Here is a 24,823-nt window from a genome sequence, read left to right as displayed (position 1 = left end):
AAATCTTCCCTATGACGCGCCACACTCCCGTCGGCCCATTCTCGAGTGTGTTCACGCAAGAATAAATGTACAAGAGACGCACACCGAAGTGGGTGCTTCCTTAGCACTTAAACTGTCTGAGTGTGTTCGGTTTACAACAGGATTATAAGGAGCTGATAAACAAATATTGCACCCATCTAGTGGCGTGCGTTTCTTTCACCTTTTCTTTGTAAAACTGGCATTGCATGGCTTTTCCTTGGCGTAAACACTGAGCGTGGAGTGAAAGCGTGTCTGGCGCTCCTTTTTATCTGCTGCACAGTTGCTGGCTTAAAATAAACTCCATTCCTCGACCATATATGTCCAAGCGGCCAGCGCTGGCTAAGAGGCAGACCGGACTCCTCCAGCTGCACAGGCCGCGGCCAAGCTGCTCTGGGCGCAGCCTGTCCTCCTTCAAGCAGACAACTTCTCTGCACTACAGGCCTCACCGCTCTGCCCATACCAGTCTCTAGGCCCCTCTCTGGCTTCTGCAGGCCTCGCTGCGCTGTACACAACTCTCTCTCTAGGCCTGTCTCCCCAGGCCTCTCATTTCAACAGATCTTTTCTTTCTCCAGACCCGGCCTGCCTCCGAGATATCACCCTTTCTATGCCTCATTCATCTCTGACCCTTGTACCTACACCAAAGTTTGTGTGCCCCTAGGACTTGCCTTTTCTGGTTTAGCCGAAACAAAGGCGGCGCTTCCATGATCTGTAGGCGCTAGGTAAGTCGGAGAACGGGCCTGCCCGTTAGGCGCTATAGATTGTTCAACATAACGGTATTCCCGTTTGGCTTGAGCAAAGTCCCATTTACGATTGGAAAAGCACTATCATTGAGTCTCAGTCCTGCCACTGTCCCCACCCCATTTAGGCCTCTCCATCGTGAGGAGGGGGGCCCACTGGCCTCGTCTCTCTCGCTCGCGTCTCCCACCCAGGCCTAGCCTCTCTCCTGGTAGAGACTTGGCCCCATCCTTGCCCCAGCATCTTCCCTCGGCGCCCCAGTCTCTCGGAGGCCTCCCTCCCTCACAGCTCTCCCCAGGCCATGCTCCTCACTCAGCTGAACCGGGAGTGTCTCCTACACGTGTTTTCTTTCCTGGACAAGGACAGCCGGCGGAGCTTGGCGCGCACCTGCCGGGACCTCCTGGACGTGTTCTCGGACCCTGCCCTCTGGCCACTGCTGAATTTCAACTCCCCGGCGGAGCTGCAGAGGAGCAACTTTGTGCTGGGACCGGCCCTGAAGCACCTGAGCATCCGCTGGCACTCGAGCCGGGTCAAGGTGTGCAACATCGAGGACTGCATGAAGAGCGCCTTCCAGAGGAACATCTGCAGCCGGCACGAGGAGGTCGTCAACCGCTTCCTGGCGCAGGTGGCCCGCAGGTGAGAGCACGCGCTAGTGAGAGGAATTAATATGTAGAATCACCTCACCTGTGCAAAGATAGTTACTCCCAGCCATTATGCAAACACAAAAATGTGATGGATGGAATGCTTGAATTAACCTCAGCCACTGGCAATGGCTTGTGGCTGCACTCCAATCCATTGTTTTTTTGCCCGCCATTCCACTACAGTTTCAACCCAGCCATATGCAAATCAGTCTTGACCCTGCTCCTCATGGGAACAGTCCAGCCCAACTGTCCTCCCTGGACCGGGAACAAGCATCCTGGGACCGGTGTAGCCCTAGTTAGGCCTCAGCAGCCAGGTATAGCTTGACTCCAGTGACACAGTGAACCCAGCATCCACCTCTGGACACACCCCGCTCACTTTTTGCATTTGCAGCTCTAAGAAAACTATCAGTTTCTCTTTGAAACATGTCTTGACCATCACTTGCAGATCATCACACATAAATCGGAGATGGCAGTTATGGAAACTGTGAGTAGATGTTTAAGGATTGGCCACAAGGTATTACCCCCGACTCCCACACACACACCTCCATGTATCTCTTCAGGTGAAAATACCCTACTGCTGTAACAAGAGATAGGAGCGATGCCTCTTACAGAATGAAGAGGGGCTCCGTACTCTGCAGTGACATTGTAGGATGGGTTCCCATTACCAAGTGTTATTTTTCTGCCAGAATGTACTGGTAAGTGACTGGAATTTTGCCTGCACCCTGCTGTAGGAATGGGTGTACAAAGGACCTCCCCTGATCATATCATTATCACACCATGATCAGCAGACTTCACCCACAGCTGAACAATAAGTAATAGTTCTTGACCGTGGTACATATGCTGCATCCCTCCCTCCGATTTCTAATCTGAAGGAAACCCCCTTCCGCTAATCTGGAAGCCCCACTACACAGACCCCATGGACTGTGCACATCTACTGGAAACGCTGATTGAGTGGAAAAGAAGACAACAAAATCCAGCCTGCTGTAATCAAGCATTGGTAAAGCCAATATATCTTGTCCTAGTCAACTACTGGTTTTACCAATGCTTTTTTATTCTAGATGGACGCCAAGTGTATGCACGTATGCCTGGTGGTCATTATGAAAGGGCATGTAAAAGCAGAAAAAATGATTAAAAAACGGCCAATATGCATGCATTCACGAGAATAGCAGTCACCTAGTTTTTTTCTTGAAGCAATAGAAATATTATTCAAAGATGCCGTCGTACTTGGCCCTTCACACTTGGCGGCTGTCTTTTCAATTATTTAAATTTATCATTCGTAGAAAGCCACCTCGGAACAGTGAATTAAAAAAATAAAGTATGTGCACATTCCAATAGCACCATACACTGTTAAGCTTCAGGGAAAAGCGTAGGTCTTACCTGTTTGACTAACTAACATGTAGACCCCCAAATGGTGTAGTGGGCACTACATAATTCTGTTTGTCAATCACTCACAAAACAAAACTGGTAGAAGCAGTAACTGAACGAAATCCTTAAACGGGGTGAGAGTTGTAAAAGACACTGAACTCCAGACAGTCTCCAGATCAGAGCTCTCATGAGGCTGCTTCACACTCTACCTTACAAAGAAGTCTCTTTTCTCCCTCTACAGGGAGTGCAGAATTATTAGGCAAGTTGTATTTTTGAGGATTAATTTTATTATTGAACAACAACCATGTTCTCAATGAACCCAAAAAACTCATTAATATCAAAGCTGAATATTTTTGGAAGTAGTTTTTAGTTTGTTTTTAGTTTTAGCTATGTTAGGGGGATATCTGTGTGTGCAGGTGACTATTACTGTGCATAATTATTAGGCAACTTAACAAAAAAAAATATATACCCATTTCAATTATTTATTATTACCAGTGAAACCAATATAACATCTCAACATTCACAAATATACATTTCTGACATTCAAAAACAAAACAAAAACAAATCAGTGACCAATATAGCCACCTTTCTTTGCAAGGACACTCAAAAGCCTGCCATCCATGGATTCTGTCAGTGTTTTGATCTGTTCACCATCAACATTGCGTGCAGCAGCAACCACAGCCTCCCAGACACTGTTCAGAGAGGTGTACTGTTTTCCCTCCTTGTAAATCTCACATTTGATGATGGACCACAGGTTCTCAATGGGGTTCAGATCAGGTGAACAAGGAGGCCATGTCATTAGATTTCCTTCTTTTATACCCTTTCTTGCCAGCCACGCTGTGGAGTACTTGGACGCGTGAGATGGAGCATTGTCCTGCATGAAAATCATGTTTTTCTTGAAGGATGCAGACTTCTTCCTGTACCACTGCTTGAAGAAGGTGTCTTCCAGGAACTGGCAGTAGGACTGGGAGTTGAGCTTGACTCCATCCTCAACCCGAAAAGGCCCCACAAGCTCATCTTTGATGATACCAGCCCAAACCAGTACTCCACCTCCACCTTGCTGGCGTCTGAGTCGGACTGGAGCTCTCTGCCCTTTACCAATCCAGCCACAGGCCCATCCATCTGGCCCATCAAGACTCACTCTCATTTCATCAGTCCATAAAACCTTAGAAAAATCAGTCTTGAGATATTTCTTGGCCCAGTCTTGACGTTTGAGCTTGTGTGTCTTGTTCAGTGGAGGTCGTCTTTCAGCCTTTTTTACCTTGGCCATGTCTCTGAGTATTGCACACCTTATGCTTTTGGGCACTCCAGTGATGTTGCAGCTCTGAAATATGGGCAAACTGGTGGCAAGTGGCATCGTGGCAGCTGCACGCTTGACTTTTCTCAGTTCATGGGCAGTTATTTTGCGCCTTGGTTTTTCCACACGCTTCTTGCGACCCTGTTGACTATTTTGAATGAAACGCTTGATTGTTCGATGATCACGCTTCAGAAGCTTTGCAATTTTAAGAGTGCTGCATCCCTCTGCAAGATATCTCACTATTTTTGACTTTTCTGAGCCTGTCAAGTCCTTCTTTTGACCCATTTTGCCAAAGGAAAGGAAGTTGACTAATAATTATGCACACCTGATATAGGGTGTTGATGTCATTAGACCACACCCCTTCTCATTACAGAGATGCACATCACCTAATATGCTTAATTGGTAGTAGGCTTTCGAGCCTATACAGCTTGGAGTAAGACAACATGCATAAAGAGGATGATGTGGTCAAAATACTCATTTGCCTAATAATTCTGCACTCCCTGTATTTCTCTCAATAAAGAATATGGCTCCACTCAGGTCAAAAGCAAACTCGCCCTCCGCTCCTCTTATAAAGAAACTATCTCAACGCTGACTCGCTAACAAGTGTCACAAACCCGTCATAGACAGACCCTCTCCTAACCAGTCCTATGTCTAATCACCTCAGCCACCTACATTCACCGCAGCCACGCAGGGAAGCCAATTCACACATCTCCAGCCTAGCTAAGCTCCCTCTAGTACAGGTATACTCAAAGTACGGCCCGCGGGCCTCATGCGGCCCCTCTGACCTTTACATGCGGCCCCTGGGGCAACAGGAGCACTGGGCAGCTGTTGCTCGACTCCGAACTAACAAATATTAAATACACACATAATAAATACACACACAATCATTTATTTCAAACTTAATTGGTGTAACTAGGGACTCCTGCTCTTAACTTTAGAAACGCCTTCATTTTTAAAGACATCTTGCAGCATAAGTGTAAAACTAAGACATTCTCTTCAAAATTAAGTGTATTTAGTTAACATGCAGAACGCCTTAGTACAATTTATTTTATCAGTGCATTGAGATGTATTCATTTTAAAGTGATAGTTTTCAAACATAAATTTGGAAACATTAATTATTTCCCTTACCATGAGAACACCATCAATAGTAAATTAAAGAGGCAAGTCACTTGGTATGTGCACTTTATTGGTGGCCTGGGTTCCTATCATACATAAGCAACATTATAGTTTATTAAATCAAACATAGAAGCAGGTTTTGTCCAGCGCACGCCATGAATCATGTATTTTGAGGTCATCTTAAATGTGACAATGCAGAAAAAGGAGGGAAAGTGACACCAAACAATTGCCTAGGATCACAAAATTTGGAAAAGTGGGTAAGCCAGGATTAATTCCAGGTTTTCTGGTTTCCCATTGTTTATTTCACCCACTAGATGTATATCGTTTGCTTCCCCTACACCTACCTTGCCACCAATCTCCCTAGTCACCCCACCCGACCGCCACCGCCTTGGCATCAATGCGGCCCACAGGCACGTCACAGACCAAACTTTTTGGCCCCTGGGAAAATGTTTGTGAGTACCCATGCTCTAGTAAATACTGCAAATGACGTCCTGCTCCAATGACGCTACCACAGCACGCACAGCAGGGACAATCTGCGCAGGCGCTCTGCAACCACCAGTCCCAAATCCCAATGACAAAAGCCACTCAAACTGGATAGGTTCTGGCTCATACATCCCAAAGGATGGAAATACATCCACACGCTCACCATACACTGACAACACTGCCATCGGAATAGCTCGCTGCTGAACCTTACACTTGCTCGACAGTGGCTGACTACATGCACGTGGACTTTATTTTATAAATGTATCTTTGATTACTCTCACCAAAGTGTTTTTGTGCATTAGGGTGTGTGGATCTTTATTCTATGAGATTTACTACTTTCCTTTAAGAGATTTATTCACTAGTAGGATTCACAGTATATAACAACCAATGACTGTATCCAGGGACCTTGCCTTGTCTTTATAGTTTGATATTTGTTAAAAAAAATTCACAAAATGTTACACGATGGTAGAGAAGACGCACTTAGTGCTTGCTCTCAGACTCACAGAAGTGTCAGTCTCTGGTCTCTGCGATTTTAAGCTTCTGGGACGTTTTCCAGTAGGCCCGTGGCCAGTTCGTGAGCTTAGGTGACTGGGCACCCCCATCCATTCAAGGAAGGTCTTGCATGTGAACATTAGGAGCACATTAGCAGGCTTGAGTCTTTGGCATGTCTGAGATTATGTTCTGTATAATTTAAAGAGGTCACCCAGTGTAGAGAACAAAAACTCTCCCTTTATGCAGTCCTGCATCTCTAACAATCAACAACAGATATCTCACAATGTTTCTTTGTTTGGTGACATCTGCGTGGGCATTGAGACCTATGGTGATATCATTTACCTGATGGCCTCTTTAAGAAACAATCAACATTGTAATTAGTCCGAGCCTCAATGAAGGCTGCAGTGGAGAATAATCTGGTTATATGAATCTGTAGTAAGAGGGGCACGGAGTGGTGTGGTAAAAGTCATCTGGGGTGAAATTTCCACTTAGTAATGCTATACAAGACATTTGGGGTGAAGATTCCACCGAGTACTGCTCTAAATATATCACAGCAGGAGTTTGTAATGGAAAATGTGCGTATTAATAAACTGCTTGGTGTACACCAGTAATGTATAATAGATTATAACAGCTGCCTCATTTTCCTGAATACAACGCATTTCATTGCTTTCATTTTCTTAATTCATGAGATTGTCTCTGATACTTTTAACATGAACGCTTTTTCTGTGAGGAAGAACTTGCTGTTCCTGCAAAATCAGGATTGTTTAAACAAAAAAAAAAACTACTTTTACTTTGAGTTACTAAATAGTTATAACTGTGTAGAAGCTTGACCATAGCCTAATTCCAGCCTGAATTCACTCTCCCCCATAGTTCAACTATTTGTTTTTCTATAGAAATCATTTCTTTGTACTTACAGAGCATTGTTTTTAGAGGCAGAATTCTATCACCAATTTCCAACATTTGTTTACAGGCATTTCTCGTATTTCTGGTTGGGCTGCCAAAATGTGGGATTGTGTTATTGTTTTTTGGAAGTTTAAGCTCACACCATGAAATACGTTTAGTTCAAATTTCTCCTTAATCTTCTTTTTAGTGAGCACACTATAGATATTGTGGTATGCCTGTTGCCAGGGTGTAATTTTGTGGGCATTTTGTTAAATTCAAATAAAGGTTGCTGATACTAAAGGAAACTAAATATATCTGCTTGACACTGTTTTAAAGAAGCAAGCAGCCATTACTGTTGTGGACGTGAGTGAATTACCAACTACTCAGTAGTGCCTCCCAAGTTGACAGACTAAAAATAGTTCAGAGTTACCATTTGAACTTGGTCTGTTGACTCTAGATTTTTGTGTGGAATTCTACCATACCACGTATCATAGCAATTGGTGACACACTATTATCTAGAGGTGTGGCCTCAGAGCACTAAATATGCTCACCAAGCTAAATCTTACAAAAAAATAATAATAATAATAATATTAATCACATAGGCGAAACCTAATGAATTTACCAATGCTTGTTGTAGATTGCATCGTGCTCATCACCCAACCTACTTGCTTTCGACTACTCTAATGAGAGCTGGATAGGCTGACACAGTGATTAAATTCATACAAGCTAATACTCCTGATGTAGACGTGATACTTTTTATTTTGTAAGCCTTAAGTGGCTATATTTTAGCTTTTTTCCAGTTTTATATAGCACAAACCTGGCCCAAGAGCATCAGTGTGCTTTACATCAGCACCAGAATATGTTGCACAGGGAGATTAAAGTGATTTGCCCAGAATCACAAGTCGTTGACCTAAAGATAGGATTGAACTCTGAGTCCCCAGATACAAAGTGAGGACCGATGACCAAAAGGCCACATCCACTCCCGCTTAAAACTGCCCCCTCTTCATTGGAAGTCAATGGGAAATTTAAATTACCCCAATTTTGTTTATTTTCTCAAATATTACTGGGTACACAAAACCTATACAGTTTACCTTAATGTTAATGCCACCACTCCTACCACCACTTTCCATGCCTCCAAACTTCCAAGTGCCCTAATATTTACCAGTTATAGGCACACAAACCATAGGCAAGGATTTAGGGTATCAGCTACCAGATGGCAAAAAGGCAACAGAATTGTGAACCTACACTTCCCTCTCTCCTTTAATAACACTAATATTACTACACTGAAACAGTTTCTTGTATGCCATGCTTTGTTACTCATCAAGCATATTATGCTCTCAATTAAGTGTTGAAGCTGAAGAAAATCATTGCACTCCACATGTAGTATCTGCTCCACCCCATTGCTTCAGTTTTATTTCGTGGCAGGCTGTATTATCCTGACCAGGTATCACAGCATTATCCTTCAGCTAGAAGACAAAGGCGGTCATTCTGACCTCAGCGGTAAAAGGCGCTTACCGCCGGTCAGAAAACTGCCATAACACCGCCGCGGTAAACCGCCACGGTCATTCTGACCCGCAACTTGCAAACCATCCACAAAAGTCCGCCATACCAAAGGTCAGCGAAAAGATGGCGATGACCAAACCTCCACCGTCACGCCAACAGAAATACGCCCACACTATCACGACACACGAATCCACGCGGCGGTCTTTCAAACGCGGTATTCCATTGGCGGTACACACCGCTGCGGTCAAAATACACACACACATAGAAAACTCAACCACATTGGTCATTTTGAAACACACACACCTGATACACATACTTACACCACTCCCACACACCCAACACAATATAAAACACACACCCACATCACCCACAAACCCCTACGACCCGAAATTATTGACGAAGGCTAGAGAGAGAGCACAGAATAGACAAACCCACAACACAGAGGCACACAACACCATCACCCACACAGAATCCACGCACCAAACACCACACACCACTACACGCACCACACTCATCACCACAAACGCCACCCCACACCTCATCCACACCACCCCATGGCACCCCAAAGACACCCCAGGTTCAGTGACGCAGAACTCAGGGTAATGGTGGAGGAAATAGTCAGTGTAGAGCCCCAGCTCTTCGGGGCACAGGTGCAGCATACCACAATTGCCAGGAAGATGGAGCTATGGCAAAGGATAGTGGACAGGGTCAACGCGGTGGGACAGCATCCACGCAATCGGGATGACATAAGGAAGCGCTGGAACGACCTACGGGGGAAGGTGCGTTCCATGGTATCAAGGCACAACATTGCGGTGCAGAAGACTGGCGGCGGACCCCCACCTACTCCCCCAGAATTCACAGCATGGGAGGAGGAAGTCTTGCACATCCTGCATCCTGAGGGCCTCGCAGGAGTAGGCGGAGGAATGGACTCTGGTAAGTCAAATCTTCACTACTACATTCCCCCCACCCCACCTGCATGCCAAATCATACCCCCAACCTCACCCCCACCCCCATCACACCAACTCCTTGCAAATGGCTCACCATCACAACCCACCCATCCCAACACCTAGCCCTGCATGCGTCCACAAAGCATGGACACCCATCACCAAAGCATGCCCACTGCACACACACATCACCCCCACAAGCCACCCTCACAAAAGCCCCCACAAGGGAATGCCTGCACTTGGGTACACGGACACCCACCCATCACACGAAATGCCACACACAGAAGCAATAACCATACCTTCATACCCCTGCAGGACCCGAACGCCACCACACCGCCACGGAGGGTACAGAGATGTCCATCCCACCCCCAGAAGAGGCTCCCAGCGATGACAGCAGCTCTGTCTCCCTGGACCCAGATGACCAGCCCGGCCCATCAGGGACCTCTGGACAGTCGGTTCCCCACAGACAGCCACAGGCTACACCGGACCCAACCCCCTCTGGGAACACCAGCACAGCTCCCACCCAGCGGGCCCATGCCTCTGTCTCCAGGACACGTCAATCAGCGGTGTGTCCACCACTACAGGGCACCCAGGTTGACCCACCACCCCAACAACAACAGGGACCTGTGGGCAGTGGTAGTGGGCACACCATCCAGGGGACAGAGGCACAGGAACACAGGGGAACTGGGAGGGCTGCTGTGCGACAGGGGGGGGACAGGCCAAGGGAACCCACTCTCCAAGAGGCCCTCTCCTCCATCATGGGAGCTTACCACCACTCCCAGGAGACGATGGCGACGGTACTGGCCAGGTTCCAGGAGATCCAGGCACTGCAGGAGGAACGGTACATGGGGTTCAGAGAGGAACTGAGGAACATCGGTTCCGCAATGGGGACCATCGTCGTGGCCCTTAACCAGATAGTCACCACATTACGGGACCATGTGGCACCCCAAAGGGCCCCTGTCACTGGCCCAGGCCAGGAACAGCCTACCACCTCCGCCGGCGCTAGTGGACAGGAGGCCCCCACACAACAACAGGCCACCAGAACCCCACCTCCTGCAGAAGAAGAACCACCCCGCAAGCGGAACCTGAGATCTCACAAGAAGACAGAGTAGGATTGCAAGACCCCCGCCAGCATAAGATACCCCCTGATGTCATCCCACTGTCCCACATTGTCACCCTGTCCAACCTTTAACTGCCCCTGCTCCATCCTTCCACAGGCATATGGACAATGCACCTGTGCGTCTGAGAACTGGACTCTGCCATGGACATTACTCCACCCCCACCCATCACCGATTTACAATCATGTACCTATATGTAGCACTTTAAATAAATCACTTATTGCACTTAAAATAACAGGAGTCTGCTTGGATTCTTAACAAATGTATTACACATAACGGTGCAATAATGTCCAGTTACTTTGTGATGACAACATACCAATATCAATAAGCTTTAGTCCATGGGCAAACAAAGCAGAAGTCACGCAGTGGGTCATACAGCTCTGAAAAGGGAAGGGAAAGTCACAAATCAGTTAACAGGAACTGGGGGAAACACAGACAGTAGAGACGCATGAGGCCTTAAGTAAATGTAATATGGCGTGGGTGATTCTTACCTGTGTGCTACTGAAAATATTGTTGTATGACTGTATCCCTGTTGTCCGTGTCGTCCCCGTCGTCTTCCTCCTCTTCACTCTCCACAGGCTCCACAGCTGCTACAACACCACCATCTGGACCATCCTCCTGCAGAAAAGGCACCTGGCGTCGCAAAGCAAGATTGTGAAGCATACAGCAGGCCACGATGATATGGCACACCTTCTTTGGTGAGTACATTAGGGATCCCCCTGTCATATGCAGGCACCTAAACCTGGCCTTCAGGACCCCGAAGGTCCTTTCTATGATCCTCCTAGTTCGCCCATGGGCCTCATTGTACCGTTCCTCTGCCCTGGTCCGGGGATTCCTCACTGGGGTCAGTAGCCACGACAGGTTGGGGTAACCAGAGTCTCCAATTAGCCACACACGGTGTCTCTGTAGCTGTTCCATCACATAAGGGATGCTGCTATTTCGCACGACATACGCGTCATGCACTGACCCAGGGAACTTGGCATTTACATGGGAGATGTACTGGTCAGCCAAACAGACCACCTGGACATTCATCGAATGATAACTTTTTCTGTTTCTGTACACCTGCTCACTTCCACTGGGGGGAACCAAGGCCACATGGGTCCCATCAATGGCACCAATGATGTTGGGGATATGTCCAAGGGCATAGAAATCACCCTTCACTGTAGCCAATTCGCCCACCTCAGGGAAAATAATGTAGCTCTGCATGTATTTCATCAGGGCAGACAACACTCTGGACAAAACCTTTGAAAACATAGGCTGAGACATCCCAGATGACATGGCCACTGTTGTCTGAAAAGACCCACTTGCCAAAAAATGGAGTACTGACAGAACCTGCACCAGAGGGTGAATCCCTGTGAGTTGGCGGATGGGGGACATCAGGTCTGGCTCCAGCTGGGCACATAGTTCATGTATAGTCGCTCTGTCAAGCCGGTATGTAAGTATGATATGTCGTTCTTCGATTGTCGACAGGTCCACCAGCGGTCGGTACACGGGAGGATTCATCCTTCTCCTCGCAAGTCCCAGCGGACGGTGCCTAGGAAGGACAACATGGAGCACAGAGTCAAGCAACCCACAGGTTCGTTCACACAGCTTGCACAGTACACCAATCGCTATGCATGGAAAGGCTTGTATGAGTGGAAAGGCAAGGCCTAGGCCTGTGTGACGCAGTAAAAATTATGCCATGTGGGCCCTTGAAATGGCGGCTGCCTAACCTGTGAAGTGTGACAGTGGGATGTGAGGTCAATGTGCTGGCGTGGCACACCATGGCGGTAGGCGGTCGAAGACCGCGGTGCTAAGCCGCATTGGTTAACATTGAACCCTATGGGTTTCAGGAGCCAATGACAATGTGCGCCGGCGGTCGCGGTACGCACCGCGGCGGTACGCACCGCCGCGGGTGTGACCGCCATTTTCTATCTGATTAATCACTCGAGACCTGATCATCCACAGGAGAGGACCTATACTGCAAGTGCTGCTGTGACCTCGGTCTGGGAGATACAATGGCTGCTGCGACTGGGGAAAGGGCCCCTGCCTTCACTTCAGAAGAATTGGAGAAACTTGTTGATGGGGTCCTCCCCCAGTATGTGCTACTCTACGGTCCTCCAGACCAACAGGTTAGTACACAGGGTGCACGTTGAATGGGCTATGCCTGTGTTGAGTGAGGTGTATGTAAGATGGTGGGGAGGGGAGCGAATGAGGAGTGCAACGCACAAAAGATGAGAGCATGTGCCACATGGCAAGGTTGGGGAGGGGGGGGGCACTCACATTGACCAGGCAGAAAAGTAATGAGATTTCCTTTACCACCCTGTACATGTCAGATAGGTCAGCGCCCATCAGAAGATCGACATTTGGCATGCCATCGCCAAGGACGTCCGGGCCCTGGGGGTCCACAACAGACGGGGCACCCACTGCCGAAAGAGGTGGGAGGACATCCGCCACGGGACCAGAAAGACCGCCGAGTCTCTGCTGGGGATGGCCTCCCAACGTAGGAGGGGTGCCAGCTGCCAATTGACCCCCCTGATGTCCCGGATCCTGGCGGTGGCCTACCCCGATTTGGATGGGCGCGTGAGGACATCACAGCAGACACAAGGGGGTGAGTATCAGCACATTCTGCTATCTTTGCGCGCAGTGAAGGTGTCTGGGTGAGGGAGGAGGGCTGTGGCTATCTCTAGGCCAGGGCGCATTCTGTAGGCTAGGCCCCTCCGTTAGGCATGGCCCTGTGCCCCCGCCCCCGCCCCCCACCTCTGTAGGGTGCCAAGTACAGCTATCCATGGTCCGGCCTCACCCATGTGTGCATTTGTCGTCCATAGACCTGTAGGCCTAGTCAGAATAACTGAGTAGTGTACCCCGATTGCGCGGCCTAGTGCAGGGGGCTTCTGTGTCTGTCCTCTCCGCCAACGGTGTTGCCAATGCATGCACTCAACCTGTCTTCATTTCTCCCCCCCCCATTTTCTTTGTCTTCCTGTTCATGTGTGCATTAGCATCATCAGGCGGAGGAGAAGTGGCATCGGCGCACGAGGGAGCTGCATCTCACATGGCCCCGGAGGGCCATGCAACAGACTCCGAGTACACCAGTGAGACGGAGGGCAGTGAGACAACGGGGACCTGTGGAGACGTCAGCGACACCGACACGTCCTCGGAAGGGAGCTCCCTTGCGGTGGCGGCAACATCCGTGCCCACCGCCACAACAGGTACAGCCGCCACCCAGCGCACCAGCGCTGCCCTCCCAGCAGCCCCTCAGCCTTCGCTCCGTGCCCGCTCGCCCAGGAAGGCGGGCATCTCCTTCGCCCCAGGCACCTCAGGCCCTGCCCCAGTTATCCCTGCTGCCCTCAGTGAGGAGGTCATTGACCTCCTCAGGACGCTCATTGTTGGGCAGTCTACCCTTTTGAATGCCATCCAGGGTGTAGAAAGGGAGGTGCATCGGAGCAATGCATACCTGGAGGGCATTCATTCAGGTCAGGCTGCCCATCAGCGATCGTTCAACACTCTGGCCTCAGCACTGACGGCAGCCATTGTCCCTGTCTCCAGCCTCCCTCTTCTGACTCCCTCCACCCAGTCCCAGTCTCCTGTTCCTCTGCCTATCCCATCCACACCATCAGACCAGCCTGCACACACCTCTACACCCAAGGGCAGCTCATCCAGACATAAGCACCACAGATCCCACAAGCATTCACCCAAGCAACATCCAGATGCAGACATGCCAACAGTCACTACCACCTCTGTGTCCCCCACCTCCTCATCTCCCTCCTCCCTCCCTGTGACGTCTCCACTCACACCTGCATGCACACCACCATCAGCCAGTACTTCCATCACCAGCACACCCTCCATTACAGTCCGCACACGTGCAGTCACCACCCCCACTGCCATTTACACGTCCCCTGTGTCCTCTCCCAGTGTGTCTGTCACCCCCTCTTCCAAACCACACAAACGCAGGCAGCCACCCACCCAACAGCCATCCACCTCACCACAGCCTCCGTCACAAGCACCTGCACCCAAAGACAGCACACTTGACTCTCCTACAACCACATCCTCTTCCTCCACTCCCATACCCACTACACCTACCCGTCCCTGTCCTTCCAAAGTGCTTTTCCTTTCCAACTTTGACCTCGTTCCAACCACTGACCCACCCCCTCCGTCTGGTAAGAGTAAAAAAAAGCACCTCAGCCACCACCAGCCCTGCATCTACTATGACCATAGTGCAGGGCTATTGGAGTCCACCAGCTCCTAGTGCAGGAACATCGGCCAGCAGCAAGGGGACAGCCAGCCCACCCCCTGGGAAGAGGACAAGAAAAACTAAGGGCCGGCGCGACAAGCCTGAGACGGCTGCCACCAAGGACAGTAGCCTTGCCCCGTCACCTGCCACATCATCAAAGGGAGGCAAGGGCCACAGAGCTTCAGCGAAGGAGGGCAAGGGCAGCAGGGCGGAGAAGTCAGGCAGCAGGCGAGCTGCCCAGGAGGGCCCCACCAGCCCCATTCCGGTGGTGACGGACGACACCCACGGGCCCAGGACTCCATCACAGGAGGGCCCCGCGACCACAACGTCGGATGGCGAGTGAGCTGGAAGTCTTGGCCAGGTCTGGCTCCCTAGAAACACAGGACAAGCACCGCTGAACAGGGGCCTGCCGTGAGAAGAACCGCTGAACAGGGGCCCGCCGTGAGAAGAACCGCTGAACAGGGGCCCGCCGTGAGAAGAACCGCTGAACAGGGGCCCGCCGTGAGAAGGACCGCTGAACAGGGGCCCGCCGTGAGAAGGACCGCTGAACAGGGGCCCGCCGTGAGAAGGACCGCTGAACAGGGGCCCGCCGTGAGAAGAACCGCTGAACAGGGGCCCACCGTGAGAAGAACCGCTGAACAGGGGCCCGCCGTGAGAAGAACCGCTGAACAGGGGCCCACCGTGAGAAGAACCGCTGAACAGGGGCCCGCCGTGAGAAGAACCGCTCCGCTGGGCCCTTCCTGTCAAGCACCGCTCCGCTGGGCCCTTCCTGTCAAGCACCACTCCGCTGGGCCCTTCCTGTCAAGCACCGCTCCGCTGGGCACCGCCGTCTCAAACACCGCTCCGCTGGGCCCTTCCTGTCAAGCACCGCTCCGCTGGGCACCGCCGTCTCAAGCACCGCTCCGCTGGGCCCTTCCTGTCAAGCACCGATCAGCTGGGCACCGCCGTCTCAAGCACCGCTCAGCTGGGCCCTTCCTGTCAAGCACCGCTCCGCTGGGCCCTTCCTGTCAAGCACCGCTCCGCTGGGCACCGCCGTCTCAAGCACCGCTCCGCTGGGCCCTTCCTGTCAAGCACCGCTCCGCTGGGCACCGCCGTCTCAAGCACCGCTGGCCCATTGACAGTGCCGGTTCTGTGTCGAGCAGGGCTTCACGAAGCACTCTGGGCACCATGGCTCCTCCATTAACAGTGGAGTCGGTAATCCATCTGATGGACTGTGGCTTTGCACTCCCCAGGATGGCACAGTGGGCAAGCCACCCACTGTATAGACTTGAGAGACTGTGGCTTTGCACTCCCCAGGATGGCACAGTGGGCAAGCCACCCACTGTAGAGACTTGTGAGACTGTGGCTTTGCACTCCCCAGGATGGCACAGTGGGCAATCCACCCACTGTAGAGCCTTGAGAGACTGTGGCTTTGCACTCCCCAGGATGGCACAGTGGGCAAGCCACCCACTGTAGAGACTTGTGAGACTGTGGCTTTGCACTCCCCAGGATGGCACAGTGGGCAAGCCACCCACTGTAGAGACTTGTGAGACTGTGGCTTTGCACTCCCCAGGATGGCACAGTGGGCATGGAGGCCCCTCGTGGATCTGGCGTCGTGGACTCATGTGGCTGAGGTGCCCCCCCTTCCCTTCCCCCTGAGGTGCCTGTAGTTTTATCATCTGATGCCCCAGCAGTGTTCTCTCCAATGGTATCTGGTCTCCTGTGTGGGCTTTGCCCCTGTGTTTGTGCACATTGGCCCACGGACTATGGAACTTGGACAGAATGGGCAGGACTTATTGCCTATGTATATATTTTTTACTATGTTCATTCCTTATTTTGTTTCTTTCATATTGCATATTTCCCATGACTTCAATGGAGCTATATTATACATATATTTTAAAGATCATTTTATTTGTGTCTTTGCATTATCCCGGTGGGTTTGGGGGGTGTCACTCTGACTTGTTGCTCTGCATTGGTGTGTAGGTATTTGGGGTGGGGGGGTGGGTGTATGGCGTATGTCTGTGCCCGTAAGCTTTCCTCCTCCCCCTCCCCTGTGTCGTAGGTGCAGTACTCACCGTTGTCATCTGCGCCGGCGTTCGTACTCGTGGTAGATGAGCAGGTAGACAATAGCTGGTAGGATGTTTAATTCGGGTTCCATGCTGTCCTGCGTCCTCTTGGAGTGTGTATAGGTGAGCGTTTTCCCGTTCGTAGTCTGTTTCCGCCGTGTTTTTATCGGCGGGGCTCCCGCCCCGGAAAAGGTGGCGGATTGGTGAGTTGTGATAGGGTGGGCGGTACATTGTCTGCCGCCTGCCTGTTGGCGATGACCGCCGCGCTGTTTGTCTGTCCCGCCGTGGCGGTCGGAGTGTTAAAGTGGCGGGCTGTGTTGGCGGTTCCCGCCAGGGTCAGAATCCCATTTTTTTTGACAGCCTGCCTGTTGGCGGGTTGGCCGCCGCTTTATCACCGACCGCCAGGGTTGGAATGACCCCCAAAGTCTTACACCTTAATATGCAAAGGTGCCTCCAGCCCCACCAACTGCCATACCTGGTGCTTTGGGAAAATGTGATTTCTCCATGCAGAGTCTCTAGCTGGAAAACAAAACTATTCTATGTAGGAACTTCCTGCTCATACTATGGTAATCAAGTGACTTGCACGTCTGGTACCCCCTTCACCGAGCCACAGATGCGTTCTTTATTATGTTTGTGCTGTGTGACTCTCCTTCATCCCCCTAACATGTGCCTCTCCTCGTTTTGAGGCTAGACCTGTTAATCCTCCCCTCATCGACCACCTGTTGGGTAACTAATGACCATCAAAAGTGTGGCGGCTGAATTACAAAGTGGCTCAGATGACACACTGGAAAACGTGTCGTCCACAGCCTTTTGAAATCACCCCCTTGGTTGCACAACATGGGATCTGAAAGAGCATTGTCGAACTCCAATAGGCTATTCTTGCACAGTAGAGTAACACAAAGTGACAGGGTCCCTCTGCAGAATGTGAAGAGGGATCCCTGAGTATCCCATACCTCACAGATATTCACTGGACTTGAACTGACTGCGGTCCTCAGAATGGTTTGGGGGCTCCTGAAGAGTTGGGAAGCTCCCTACATTGAAAGGGCTGCAGAAGCCTGTGTTACATCCTTGTCCTTGTGGCTCCAACAGTACCTCACTTGGTGTTTGTAATAGCTCCTAGAGAGCTCCTGTGTGCAAATGAAAGTTAATGTGCACACACTTTAAAGAGGACATAGCTCATGCTACAGCCCCACGAGTGGGTCACTGTGTCCTTGGTGCCATGGAGTCATTGAATAACAATAGATCATTCTTTAGTCATGTTGGTTTGTAACCACATCTTGCCATATTATTTGCCATAGATGAAAAAACATCCGGCCACAGTAAAAGTAACAAAAAACAACGTTTCAATAACTCAACATGTCAAAGTGTCACAATGGTGCTCAATCATTAGGAAAACTCTAGAGAACATAGTGCTGAGTGGGAGACACAATCTGAAAATAAAGACACCGATTCACAAAACCTTTTGCTTGATAACTGTGTGGTTCTAAACTCAGATTCAATCGGTCAAAAGCGTTGTTGAGGTCCTGTTTGCTATGAGGCTGTGAATAAAGTACTTATCTTCTGTTTCTCTACTCCGTCTTTTGGACTATGTTTAGGTGCTGCATTAATGCAAAGAATTACAAGTACAAAGAATAAGGCGCAAATAGTGGAATTTGTGTCTAGGTCATGATCTATTGCTGATGAAAGGTACTCCGCTATCGAGAGGCTGCATGTGGGAAGTGGAACATTTTAAGGCTTTTTTGTGGTGAATAAGTTTCACTCAAAAAAAGACAACAAACCATTAATTTCCTGGTTGAAAGGTAATGGCACTAGACATGCCGCTTTTTAGACATTTTCATATTCCTTCAAAACTTTATGAACTCAGATTGGATATAGAATTTATTTCTGGAAGGGAGAACGTCAAGGCTGAATGTCTAGATTGCCCCCGAGGACACACACAGAGGAGAAGGGCGGGTAGAGCAGTGGATTGTTGTGCCCACTGATGATATTATTGAAGCTGAAAAGGCAGATATTTCTAAAGATGATTAGGTTAAAGGAATGAAAGAGGATGCTGTTCTGAAATAAGTTCGGGAATTTTTAGTTAAGAAGTAGCCACAAGAAGGGATGTTATCTAAGATATTGCAAGGGTTTTGGAAAGTGAAAGATGAGCATTCCACTGAGGCTGCACATAAGGGACACTTATAGGACTCTTTAAAAAATACTGGCCTTGCATGGATGATATAACTATGTAGTGAAATGTGTATTTTGACCACTGACTTCGTGTTGCAGCACTTTGCACTTGGCTTAGCTGCCCACCGTCACATTAGTGTTCAAAAGTTACAGACTCAGTTTAGCCTTAGATTAATTCTGCCTATTGACTTTATCTTAGCATTAGACACTGCCATGTTAAAGGCTGCCAGTGATTTTCCACGTTGTCTGTCTGTTTTTGTGCTTTTTCTCACCAAGGGCTTTAGTTGATAAGGATGTACTCAGACGGCAGGGAACGGCCTTGCTCTGACTTGACATCTTGGGATTATGGCCAAACCCCAACATGTTATTTTCAAAGCATACCTAAACTAGCCAGCATGTTTTTATTGCAACAGGAGGGGTTTTTCCAGAAAGCTCCTTTGGTCTTTTAAGATATAAAACAGACCCAGTGCGACAGTGAGAGATTCAGAGGCCTCAATCAGGATTCAGACGTCGGATGCCGGATATAGATTTCCCGTGAGGGTAGAGATCTCTTTCTCTTTCGCAGTCGAACGGGGTCATCGGCTTGCTGGCAGGAGAAAGATGAAACACCTGACAGGCCCAACAGTGATGCATTTTTTATTAATTATTTGCTTTGCATTACAATATAGATAAATATATTTGCTGTGTATATTGCAGTGGAGAATCATTTTGGTATGTTTTCATTTCATTGTTGTGACTATTTTTAAACGTGTGCTTTCAACATGCTAATCTCCTTTAGAACCTTGCGTAGTGAAATAATAAATGTCTTCTTTGGACTAAGAAATGCATTCCAGAGATTTTTTGTCAGTGTATGAGTTTTTCAGCTCGGTCATTAGTGAAAAGCAAAATAGACTACCAGCATTGTCAATACCTGTGAAATTTGTTTAAAATCCAACAACTCATACAAGACTAAGTTGACCCCATTATATCACGTTCCCGACGTTCCTGAGAAAACATTGGGAATTTTTTGAGAGTTGATTTTCCTGGTCCATTTCATACCCTATGAACAGCCGAAAAAAGTTGCAGTTCCAATGGATGACTATTCCAACTAGGTAGAGTGGAGGTTTGAGGGGGAAGCAGTACTGAAACGATGTGGGATTTCTCAAGGGAGTGTTTCTTTAGAGAACATTTTCCCAAACTCTTCATTTTAAATAACGGGGTACAAAAGTTGTGTCTCACAAGATGAAAGCACTTCTTTGCAAGCATGGCATTGAACACAAATGTACACCATTGTATTTGCTGAAATTCGGTAGCTAAGTGGCTAGAGCTAATAGGATCGTCAAGGATGAGATACAGATCACTAGTTTTGGTTAGGAATGGTGAAATCTTTTATTCAAGAGAAAATTTGGGGCCTGATTTAAGAAAAGTGGCGCTGCATCCACTGCAGCGCCACTCTTCTTGCGCCCCTTACCGCCCCCCTAACGCCACCATGCGTGTGCCATATTTAATATACGGCTCACCATGGCGGTATTAAGGGAACTAGCGTCAAAATGTTTGACGCTAGTTTGACACTTTGAAGGATTAGCGTCAACATTTTTTACGCTAATCCTGCAAAGCACATTGAGGCCCATTATAAATAATGGTGTGCCTCCTTTTAACGCCTGCTCAGTGCAAGCGTTAAAAATGCTGAAAAAATGGCGCAAATACATTTTTTCGAACGTCCCCCTTGCATACATTATGCTTGGCAAAGGCGTAATGTGGCGCAGGGAGTTACAAAGTGGTGCAATACATGCGTTGAGCCACTTTGTAAATCTGGTGCAGCGATTTTGGCTTCATTGGGCCACATTAGCGTCAAAACAAATTACGCTAATGTGGCACAGGGGGCACTAGGCCTTCTTAAATCTGGGCCTTGGTCTTTTATGGTATTCCCACCTCCTACTTCCCTGCACTCTAGTGTTTCTCTCCATCTCACAATGTGCGCTTTAGCTCATCAGCAAACTGCTTCCCATTGCCTCTTCCTCTCCAGCCTGGCTTTCCGATTTCGATTTCTGTCCTCGACACAGCCCAGAGACGGTCCCAAGCAGTGAAAGAGAGCTTTGGAGAGAATACCTGTTAGAGTAGGCCAGCATCATCTCTTCCATGAAGCGGGAGGGATACAGCCGAAAACAGATTATAAATCAGGAAGTGTTTGGAAGTATGAACATATAATTGAGGCAGCATTGGAAAACACTTCAGCAATTGGATATTTCCATACTACGGATACGTACAATTAAAGTAGTATAGATATTTATTTTTATAAGTACCAAATCCAGGGTTAACTGTGGTGTCTGGGTTCAAATGTCGAGAATGGAGCCTGTAGGCCACTTGCGCTATGAAACATAACACTCCCCCCGCGCGCACCTGACATAATGCCCTACTTTCTTTTTCTCCATGTCTGCTAATTGGTAAATGTTTGTCATGGCATCTTGTCAGCTGTGTCATCATCCCTCCAATTCAGGGGCGTAACACATGCCCCTTCAGCCCCTTAACCCTTCAGGAGGCACCCCCTTTCAGCCCAAGAACAATAAACATCTTTGCGCGTTGGGAGACTCGGTAGGACTTCCTTCAAATTCAGCAGGGGTACACCATCATTTTGCGTTACGTCACTGCTCAATTTTATCTGATCTGACATATTTCCTGTCCAGAGAAGTCGAAATTCGACCCCACAGGAAGATGCTCAATGTCTTTTCTGTAACTTCTTCCTCTGGATCTAGACTGTTGTAGAATCAGGCACCCCGATAGTGGGCCACGGCTGTGCGAAAACGAATTGCTGGTGGCATATAATAGGTGACTGAAGGTTTACAGACCTCTTAATTCACGCTTGTTAAACTCCGATTAGTCTCTCATCACTAGGACTCTCAGTATTATATGGCATGTGTGTTTATTTTGCAGCAAATATGGCTGCTGTTCTTTTCAAATGGCAAAGTGACTGTGCTCCAGAATGTTGGCCCCATTGAAGTGTGTGAAATACACACCAGCTTCTCGCCCCTTAAATGCGCTTCCATTTGAGCCTGCCTATGCCTGCACCCTCGGTAACTCATATCTCCCTCAACTGGTTATTTTTCCTTTGTGGTACCTGTAATCTAAAGCCTGTCAGCAACAGGTCAATGGTTACCCATTAGATTCCTCTGAATGTAAGACGAGTCATAAAGATTTGCAAGGAAAAAAAGCTTGGACGTACACCCAATTTATATACCAGTTCTTTCGGTCCTCATCATCTCTCTCCTGTTGGAAAATCCAGGAATATGTGATTTAAATCTGTTGGGCAGATACTCCAGTTACAAAAGGTACTGAGTTTGGACTCCAGTTGTGCACTGAGGAAGGCATAGACTAGCTGCAGCACCCTGAGTTGCTGGGATGCTTAGGGCCACAAAGAGACCCAGCACAGCTACCCCAGTGAAAGAGGATATGGACTATCCTGAGCTAAAAGTGCATGCTCCTGGCTCCGTGAATCAGACCTGAATCCGAGATGATAGAGATCTGATGGGAGGACTTGATCAAGGAGAAAGAGCCATCCCAAGAACAGAGACTCATCTGCTCAGCTCCCCAGTGTGACACGGTAGCAAAACCACTAGCAATCAGTGGAACATAACTTCTCATTTCACCACCTCCCCCGTTTCATCTCTGAAGCTGATTGTGTAACTGTCTCTAGCAGCTTAGTATATGGAAAGCTCTGCTATCTCTAGACCCCGTGTAATTAATTGTAGGGTTAAGTAATGCAGCATCCCCTCCTGAGCCCCCACCCATCTGCCCTGGTAGGGTACAATGTATTAAACTCCAGTAGCTTCATGCACAGTCAATGGAGAACACCAATGCCAGTCCAACTCAGAGCCTAGCGCATAAGGAGGCCTCCTTTGTGCACCGTAGGCACCAGTACTTTCTCTGTAACTGGCACATTTGAGCTACAGTTCCCTGGAGTTTCTGAGCACTGGAAAAAATAACTTTGTACTAAGATTGAATTTACTTTTGTTTAAAGACCTCAAGGACTCTTGACAGCCATACGAGGTTGTAATAATCCCTTTGATTTTCAGGTTTGTTGGTGGGATTTGGAGTGAGCTATCCAGCTACATTTTGTCTGAAAGCTGTCTGTAAAAGCTTTTGCAGTAAGTGTGCTCTAAATGTCCTGCTCATAATAACTTAAAGACACACTATTACTTGGAAATCTATTTGGAGTGACATTTAAATCAAAACGGAGACGCGACCAGTACTTAACGGAAACTGTGAAAAATATGAAAACCAATATTACCTAGTTGAAAGACTAACAGTAACTCATAAGGAATCTTTTCCTTGACACCTTTCATGGGCTGTGCTAGCCTTTTCCTCATATTAATAACTAGTGTAACTGGTCCATGTGCTTCCAAGCCTAAGTCCCCATCTTGGGGCTTTCGGTTAATAACGCCATGAAAGCCCCTCAGTGATATTTTAGGTCGTTGATTTGTTGCAGTCTGTTACTGATTTACTATATAATAGCATTAATCGTAAATACAGTCGAAACTGAAGTATTGAATGTGCTGAGAAGTACTTACAATGTTTCCTTACGTGACATACCAATATTTTTCAGGTGTCCAAATCTGCGGTCGCTGACGCTGTCCGGCTGCGGCCACGTGACGGACGCGTACGTCACGCTGGTTTTGCAGAGCTGCTCGAGGCTTCGCACTCTGAAGCTGGAGAACTGCGCGCGGGTGACGGACGCGCTGCTGCAGGCCGTGGCTGCTTCCGGAAGGGCCGTCACCACGCTGCACCTGGACTTCTGTCGGAACATCAGCCAAGCAGGCCTGAAGGAAGTGCGCCAGAAATGTCCTTCCGTCGCGCTGAAAGCCGAGAGAAGCGCAGACATGATTCCTGACGTCAAATCCAGAGAAAAACTGGCATTACAAAGGACTTTCCGGAAACTATTGCAGTACTGAAAGACCAAGGGTCCAAGGTCGCCAGACAATGATTTACATACGTTTTTGCCACTGAACATTCAAAAAACATTTTACTGATATTTAAAGATTGTACTGGAGCATTTATGAATTCACCTTTATATGATACGTTTTAATTCCTTCTACATTTTACTTTTTATATTTTTTTCTTCAATTTACAGTTCATGCCATTGATTTACTCGACTAATGTTATATCCACCCGATCTTTATATTATTGTGAGGCCATGATTTTTTGAGGTTCCCAAGCAATTTTCATATGAGTAATCTATCCAACATAATTAACATCTTTGTCATCATACCATAAGTCACAGTTACAGCATAACATGCCATCAGATCCACGGAATGCCAAGTTATGTTTTAACTCTAGGTGAAAAGGGAGAAGAGATACAAACCTTTAACACACGATTGCAGTATATCACATTTATATGGTCTGATGAGTTGAGCTGGAAGCCTTCAAAAAGCTCTACATTCGGGTGAATCCGGTCACCTTTTTGAGGATAAATAATGTATTCCTTTTAAAACAAAGTATGATCACAAATCTATTCCCATTAAATAAAAAAAATCAATGATGAACCCAAAATGCATCCTTTGTTCAGGGAAACGTATTTTGCCCTTCGTTTGTCCATTTCCTGCCTGTTTTTGACTCATTGACACCATGGCTGTAGCTTTAGTTTTTCTTACTCCACACGTTTTCCGCCCTGAATTAGTAAAACTATATCAGACATTATATTTCCATAAACTACCCGTTTTAATTGTCAGCTTTTTGTGCAAAAGCGACCATTAAATTGTAATAAATATTTAACTATATTGATACTCAAAAACACTTTTAGATTGAAGGGGAACAAGAATCCATATTGCCCCA

General features: G+C 48.1%; 1 protein-coding gene across 1 annotated transcript; it reads left to right on the top strand.

Moving 5' to 3' along the window:
- The first annotated feature begins 365 nt into the window (after nt 1-365).
- On the top strand, nt 366-24,541 carry FBXL22 (F-box and leucine rich repeat protein 22). The gene is made up of 2 exons (XM_069222072.1): nt 366-1,389; nt 23,598-24,541. Exons 1-2 carry the CDS (start codon nt 1,055-1,057, stop codon nt 23,941-23,943), a joined length of 681 nt encoding a protein of 226 aa, XP_069078173.1. The 5' UTR covers nt 366-1,054; the 3' UTR covers nt 23,944-24,541.
- Nucleotides 24,542-24,823: the final 282 nt, after the last annotated feature.

Source organism: Pleurodeles waltl, chromosome 3_1 (genome assembly GCF_031143425.1).
Source record: "Pleurodeles waltl isolate 20211129_DDA chromosome 3_1, aPleWal1.hap1.20221129, whole genome shotgun sequence".
Taxonomy (NCBI): Eukaryota; Metazoa; Chordata; class Amphibia; order Caudata; family Salamandridae; genus Pleurodeles; species Pleurodeles waltl.
This window is presented reverse-complemented; position numbering and strand designations above follow the sequence as displayed.